Source organism: Onychostoma macrolepis, chromosome 03 (genome assembly GCF_012432095.1).
Source record: "Onychostoma macrolepis isolate SWU-2019 chromosome 03, ASM1243209v1, whole genome shotgun sequence".
Lineage (NCBI taxonomy): Eukaryota > Metazoa > Chordata > Actinopteri > Cypriniformes > Cyprinidae > Onychostoma > Onychostoma macrolepis.
Genome location: NC_081157.1, coordinates 11,549,174 through 11,557,275, shown reverse-complemented (window position 1 = coordinate 11,557,275; position 8,102 = coordinate 11,549,174). Strand labels below are relative to the sequence as shown.

At 37.9% G+C, this 8,102-nt stretch overlaps 1 protein-coding gene across 1 annotated transcript; it reads right to left on the bottom strand.

Annotated features, from left to right (window-relative positions):
* Window positions 1–750: 750 nt before the first annotated feature.
* LOC131536708 (uncharacterized) lies at window positions 751–1,748 on the bottom strand. The gene is made up of 3 exons (XM_058769767.1): window positions 1,439–1,748; window positions 1,043–1,188; window positions 751–930 (listed from the first exon to the last, which is right to left on the bottom strand). Exons 1-3 carry the CDS (start codon window positions 1,746–1,748, stop codon window positions 751–753), a joined length of 636 nt encoding a protein of 211 aa, XP_058625750.1.
* Window positions 1,749–8,102: the final 6,354 nt, after the last annotated feature.

Genomic DNA, 8,102 nt, shown 5'->3' with positions numbered 1-8,102 from the left:
AATGCAGAATAGCTAAAGAAGAAAAATAAATAAATAAAAATATCGAAAAACACACTTAGCTAAATTACAAAAGAACACACACTACAATATAACAATATTAATATGCAAATCAGCAACTTAAGCTAATTGGCAAATTAGCAATTCACAAAAAGAGATCAAAAATTCTGTGAAAACCATTAACGTATCAGTACGCTAGCATTTCAACAACAACTCAGTGCGTACACATGCAGAATAATACAAAACGGAGAACAGAGTTAAGGTAACAGTATATAATGCACTATGCCATAACAATTTGAGCTAGAAACATACTATTTTTTTTAACATATTACCTACTCAACTTAAGTTGCCGGTTCATCAACCAAACTGCCTCGCTAAACGTCCTGATTAAGGGCAGCAGTTTCCCCAGCTTCGGCAGCTTCGATAACTTGCCCAGCTTCACCATCCGTCGCTGTGTTGCCATCGTTAGCAGCAACCAATCCTTGGTCCCCACGATTTTGTGAAGGTGGCTGAATTATCGTAGTGATCAAGGAATTATTATTAATGCACATTTCCAACTTTGGCCTATTAAGGAAATGTTCCCCAATGGTTTCCACGTCGTTTGGTGAATAGACGACAGGATATCTGGCCAAGTAAGCGGTTAGGCAGGAATTGGTCACAATCAGTGAATGATCTCTCTGGTCAACTGTGAGAACGATTGTTCCTCCGTAGGTTGAGCTGTAGACCGATGACCGCTGCAGCAGATTGCAGACATCACATCTGTGGGTAATGGAGTTGGCAGAAATGTCGTTTTGAACACAATGAGATGCCTGGCTCTGATTTGAACCCCGGAGACCAAACCGTGCAAAGTCGTGGAAGAAGCGCCGTTGTCGGGATCATCGGTACCCCCCTGACAGCAGCACGGGGCAGGACCTTACCTTCCAGCTCGTCTACCTGTAAGCATTAAAAAAAAAATTCTAATTTAGCTGCTGAGTAGATCTAATAACGTAGGCCTCTTTGCCAATTTTTTTTTTTTCGAATAGAAGATATGATATAGCATACTCACATTTTGTCTCGGTCCCAGCGCTTTCATGGCAGCTACATCCGTCCTTGCGCTGCCTGAAGGTGCGATGCAGGAGAACGGTACAGTCACAACATCAAGGGTTGTCGTTTTAGAGCAGATTACATCGAATCCATCGGGATCAGAGAAGCCTGCAGGACGAAAGAAATATCTAGGTTAGTTCATAATTAAATTTAATATGACTTAAACATCCAAATTGAAAGGCACCAACATTTTTACTGTGCATTACTTTTACAGACATTTCCGTGAAGTCTAAACTTCACTTGAAGTCTACGCAACAACTATAAAATAGATACGAAAAATTCCTTAAAATTAATACAGTAGCCTACAGTGTGCCGTATTTTTTTTTGACTCTGTAGTTTTGTAGGCTGTGACACTTACTGAGACTGCGGCGTAAGTTCTTCAGCTTCACTGCTGTCCCGTTCTTAGAAGCTTGCGAAAACGCGGTTAGTTTGTCCAGCGAAAAACTTACAACTTGATGATATTCGTGTCTTCCCCTCTGTATCACAGCAGTGAAGTACTTGTTGTTCTTTTTAGAGTTTCTTGCTGGAGACACGCTATGTAGGTATCCTTCTACGGCGCAATCCTCCACTTTCTGCGCTTTTACAGGGCTGGCCATGGTTAGCTTGCTTCTCCGATGTCTGTGCGGCAATGGTAGAAAATACTGAGCCAGCGAAGTGTAAATGACCATTTATTATTGGTAAATTACTTTGAACCTGTATGATATCAAAGCAATGTTTTTATTTTACCTGAACTACAAAGGTCCGACCAAGTCCCAAACACTATCTTGACACCTGTGAATGTTGAAGTATTTGGCATTAAATTTAGGCTCTTATTGCAGAACATGCAGAATTGTTATGTCTAGTTCCAGTCGCTTTGATGTCACATTTTAAATTGATAGTCTATAATCTGTCCTTATAAAACTGCAAACTTATATAGGCTAAGTGTCTTTCTAATAAAATTACAATTACAAATCTAATGCTTAAATGTTCAAATAAATACGTAGAAAACTGCTGCTTAAATGGGAAATCAAATGGATCTACTTAGGCCAGGGGTCTGCAACCTTCAATGTCAAAAGAGCCATTTTGGCCCCTTTCCCACCGAATAAAATTCACGTGGAGCCACAAAATATTTGATGCCCAGATAAAGATAACACGGCATATAGCTAAAGTTTTATATTCAGTTGTTACAGGGCAGGGGAGTAGCAATCATTTCAGAAGTGAGGGGGACAGAAATGTCAAATGTAGTAATAATAATAATAATAATAATTATTATTATTATTATTATTATTGTTAAATTTATTTATGTATGTATAGCCTAATTGACAAAAAATATATTATCTCTTACTTTTAATTGCCTAGGAAATAAAATACACTGCTGGACAATAACCAATAATTTGTCTTCTATAATATTTTTGATAAATATTGTACTAATGACAATTTTATGGTTATGATTGTACAATCAGTAGGCCTATATATATATATATATACACACACTACAAACACTTTTTCTATTTTTATCACAGAACAAGGCAGAAAATATATTTTACAGCTTCTGTACTGTAATTAATGCTGTCAATTACCAATGTATCATTCATATTTATTACCTGGATAAGACTTGAAAAACACACAAACCATATTCTCTTCACGATTACTCAGTTAAGTTGTATGCTTGTTATTCAGCTTAGCTACAGCTATAGCTGTATATATGATGGCTGTCAAAAGTTATTATTACTTCTCATACGAGTCTGTTTTGGATTTTCTGCGTGAGAGCGCCCTCTAGCTTAGAGTATGAATTAAACATTCAGCGCATAAGAGTGTTCAGCGCTCCGTGTTCACATCGTTTTGGATACGAATAAAACGTATCCAAAACGACCTGACTATCTTTTCTCTTTTAATTTAAATCTAGATTTATTCACATTGGCCTTTGAAAACTTCGACTTTAACACACTTGACCGAGAAAAAGTACAGGGGAAGAGTTTAGGTTGTATTAAAAGTCGGGGGGACACCTCCTCCGCGTATTGTACACCACGCTACAGGGAGCCACCACAGAGGGATGAAAGAGCCGCGGGTTGCCGACCCCTGACTTAGGCTAACTGCTGAAATCACACTCAAAACAGCTGCTAAAATCATAGAAAATCAAATTCATTAAAAAAAAAATTTAAGAAAAGAAAAACAAGAATTAGCAACAAATAAAAAAGAGAGAGAGAATTTTACGTTTAGGGGTATAAAATTAATTAACATTGATTATTCAATAGTCATAGCCTACATGTTGGTTGATTCATCAACCAAACATCAAAACGTGCAGTCATCAATTGTTTTTCATTTCATGCAACACAATAGTTAACCGCTTTCAGCTGTGTACGCATTCTTAAAGCGTAAACTGTCTGCTTCTCATGAACCAATCTCATATTCATCGTTGAAAGCCAGTGGTTTTCAGTCCTGTTCCTCGGGATTTAATGCAATAAACACAGCCAGTATTACTCGTTGGAAGATTTATTAGTGATAAAATAGATTCTTTATAATTGTATTTGACTCTTACACACATGCTATACAGTTCATCTGAGTCGTCCATTAATTTCAGTGAGCGCAGGAGTTGCAGATAACTTGATCTCGACCCTTAATAAACTTTTTTTATTAATGCTGGCAAATAACAAATTAAAAAAATTAAATGAATTGCTAATTACAATTTAAAAATACGTAGTTTGTACAAATTCTAGAAATCGTTAATATAAATACTTATACTAAATAGATAAAATAAAAACACTGCACATTTTATTTAGGTTAGTTTGTTTAAGTTAATTTGTCAAGTTTTTCGTAAAGGTTTTTTTTTTTTTGTAGTTTTTTTTCATAGTGCTCGACTATGTTTGAGATGAGCAAAATCTGCGTAGAACTGATCACCGGTGATCACCGCGAGTGTAAAATGTGTGTGTGTATATATATATATATATTTATTATTTTTTATTTATTTTTTTTTATGCTGGTGTCTATCTCCTGTCACGGGAACATCCCAGCTGAAGATGATGATGAAAAAACAGGACACACACACACACACACACACACACACACACACACATAGCCTACATACAGTGGGGAAAAAAAGTATTTAGTCAGCCACCAATTGTGCAAGTTCTCCCACTTAAAAAGATGAGAGAGGCCTGTAATTTTCATCATAGGTATACCTCAACTACGAGAGAGAAAAAAATCCAGAAAATCACATTGTAGGATTTTTAAAGAATTAATTGGTAAATTCCTTGGTAAAATAAGTATTTGGTCACCTACAAACAAGCAAGATTTCTGGCTCACAGACCTGTAACTTCTTCTTTAAGAGGCTCCTCTGTCCTCCACTCGTTACCTGTATTAATGGCATCTGTTTGAATTCGTTATCAGTATAAAAGACACCTGTCCACAACCTCAAACAGTCCAACTCCAAACTCCACCATGGCCAAGACCAAAGAGCTGTCAAAGGACACCAGAAACAAAATTGTAGACCTGCACCAGGCTGGGAAGACTGAATCTGCAATAGGTAAGCAGCTTGGTGTGAAGAAATCAACTGTGGGAGCAATTATTAGAAAATGGAAGACATACAAGATCACTGATAATCTCCCTCAATCTGGGGCTCCACTCCACTCCGCTCTGCTTTTTGAAACACGTCACTAAAATGAACTGTAACTCAGCAAATACTTCACACAGAGACATGAGAAATATATCTATAGAAAGCTTGACATGTCTACTGTTAAATGAAGTAAGTCTTACCGAAAACAAATATTCTGTGATAAAGTAATCCGTATGAAACCAAGGACATGTCCAGTTTTTCCGTCTGGTCTCATTATCTCTAATTAGGTGACGCCCACGCGCTGCTCGCGCTATTGTTATTACAAACCTCCGCTCGAGCCACGCGGCATGTAAACACCCACACCACCGTAAACAAAGCAGCAACGCGTTCATCTCGGATACTTTTCAGTTTTGGAAGAACACGCTGTGAGGAATAAGCCTTGTGTATATACCTCAGAAACGCGCTGAGAGGAAAAAAGAGTTGTATTTACCGCCAGAAGACGTGCTGAGAGGAAAAAGCTTTTGTTTACTTCACAAACAGAGCGCGAGCGCAGCTGGAGCCGCAGAGGAGGAGATACTTTATACCGAGTAAGTAATGTTTCTTATTGGCATTCGATAATGTGTTGTGACAACGTTTAACGCATTTACTGGTGAACTTGTCCCAAACTATAACTCCAGAATAAAATGTGTAAAATCGAGTGCAACATTTTGAAATCTGATAGGCAACCTTTCATTGCATTTAAATGTTGCACGACCTGAGGATAGTTATGTGTTCTATGCTTTATTTATTTTGAATAGTACAAATATGTAGGCCTATATATTATAATAAATATAATGTACTGTTTTTGCTGTATTTGGATCAAATAAATGCAGCCTTGGTGAGCTGAAGACACTTCTTACTGTTACTGTTCTACACAAATCTTACTGTTTAAATAATTTGACTGGTAGTGTATGTATTGTCACCATGTTGGCTTTGTCTTTGTCCGTTCATTGTGTTGCTCACGTCTGTTTTGTGTTTTCTCATGCAGTTTCTGCTGTTTTCCTGGTTTCCAGTTTCCTGCCACTGTTTTGGATATTTTGGATATTGCACCCACGATGTCTTGACTCTTCTGTTGTTTATTTGTTTGTTTGTTCCTAATAAACTGTTTAACTGCACTCACAAGTGAATCTCAAGTTATTTTATGTGATAGTTATATGTATACACATTTATTTTTTCCTCACATTCTTTCTTGTAACTCTTCTCTCTCAGTCACACACCTGACTGAATGGCTCATTATGGAGCTCATTATGCGGGCCTTTGTCTTCTCAGGTGTGAGTCACGCCCTCTCGCATAGAGCCTTTCCACTCAAAAAGTGACTTAGAAAATTTAAATCAATATATTGTTTTTTTCTGAATGAGTGAGTTAGATTATTTTCAGATCATTTTGAAGCAAATATTCTAGGCTACAAGATCCAGTTCTCAAAAGTCTTGTGAACAAATGTTCTGAATGTGTTTTATGGCCTTATTTCAGTGACTTCAAAATTTTAGTTTTTCACTAGCCACACATAAACTTTTCTTTCTCAAAAACAAAATAATGTACATAAATGCTGCTAACATATTATTGTAGCCCAGTTTGTGCTGTTTACAGTTTAGCCATTTATATGTTTATAAGCAACTGAAAAAAGCACAAATGTCAGGGCATGTCAAAACTTCTCCAGGCCCCAAAACACCCTTAGACCCCAGAGGGTTAAGCCAGTACATGTCCGGCCCGTCTGAAGTTTGCTAGAGAGCATTTGGCTGATCCAGAAAAGCATTGGGAGAATGTCATATGGTCAGATGAAACCAAAATAGAACTTTTTGGTAAAAACTCAACTTGCCGTGTTTGGAGGAGAAAGAATGCTGAGTTGCATCCAAAGAACACCATACCTACTGTGAAGCATGGGGGTGGAAACATCATGCTTTGGGGCTGTTTTTCTGCAAAGGGACCAGGACGACTGATCCGTGTAAACGAAAGAATGAATGGGGCCATGTATCGTGAGATTTTGAGTGAAAACCTCCTTCCATCAGCAAGGGCATTGAAGATGAAACGTGGGGTCTTTCAGCATGACAATGATCCCAAACACACCACCCGGGCAACGAAGGAGTGGCTTCGTAAGAAGCATTTCAAGGTCCTGGAGTGGCCTAGCCAGTCTCCAGATCTCAACCCCATCGAAAATCTTTGGAGGGAGTTGAAAGTCCGTGTTGCCCAGCGACAGCCCCAAAACATTACTGCTCTAGAGGAGATCTGCATGGAGGAGTGGGCCAAAATACCAGCAAATTTTCTTTCATTTTGTCTCTCATAGTTGAGGTATACCTATGATGAAAATTACAGGCCTCTCTCATCTTTTTAAGTGGGAGAACTTGCACAATTGGTGGCTGACTAAATACTTTTTTGCCCCACTGTACGTGTTTAACTAGGTCATAATTTTCCAGCTATAGAAGGTGAGGATTGCTCAGTCCAAGGCTTCGATCTTGATCTCATGTTGAGGTGTGGTCAGAGTATCCCTGTGGAGGAATGAGGCATTAAGTGTGCTCCACGTAGGAGATATTGAGGAAATCACCCATCATCATGCCTAAGTGAATTCATCAAGTTACATAACTGGTACTCAAGTACTGCTACTTAAAGTGGAATTAAAACATGTTTTTGGCACTGGTCATATTTTTTCACACCAACAGCTGTGTGCTCTCTATCGTTTTCACTGTACTTTGATGTCACACACCGATCAGTCTGTGCAGCACCGCTTTAAGTCGAACACATCATTTTAGACAGAATATAAATCCTGGCCAGGATTGTATGGTCACCCTAAGCATGTCACAATGTAGGAGTGACATAGTTGTATGTGTAAGAGGATTGGTTGGTTCCTTTGGCCACACACACACTTTTGTGAAATAGAGGAAGTTGAACTTGAGGACTTTTTATCTGAGGCTATGGATTACAGGTAATAATATTGTAAATCATGTTCATTTCGTTACTCAGACTTACTGTTTGGCTTCATAAGACCTCAATATCATCACATCGTCTTTCTTCCATGCTGTACTTTTTATACTTTTAAATTTTCTCTTACATCTGTTTGAACTGATGTGAGTCCATCATCTCTGTACTGCTTTAGAAAATGTTTCAGAACTTCAGTTTTTTCATTCTGTAAAAATATGATAAAGTACATTATACCAGATGAAAGTTGTGAAACTGTTCAGTTAGGGTATCAAGCAGGCCTTTCCCTGAGGTATCATTCACATTGACAAATCCAACAAAATGCTCTGCAATGTTTGCAGCAACTCACAGTTCACAAAGCACCAAGGTTAGTTCATTGTTGCTAACATCTGGGGTGCAGTCCATTACCACAGAAAGGTGCTTTGGTTTCTTAAAGAATTGCATCCTTTGTTTTCTTTACAACTAATACAATGAGTTTTTTTTTTGGATGATATTACTGAAATAGTGATATTATAGTGAGGTGTTCACTCATTATAGGATC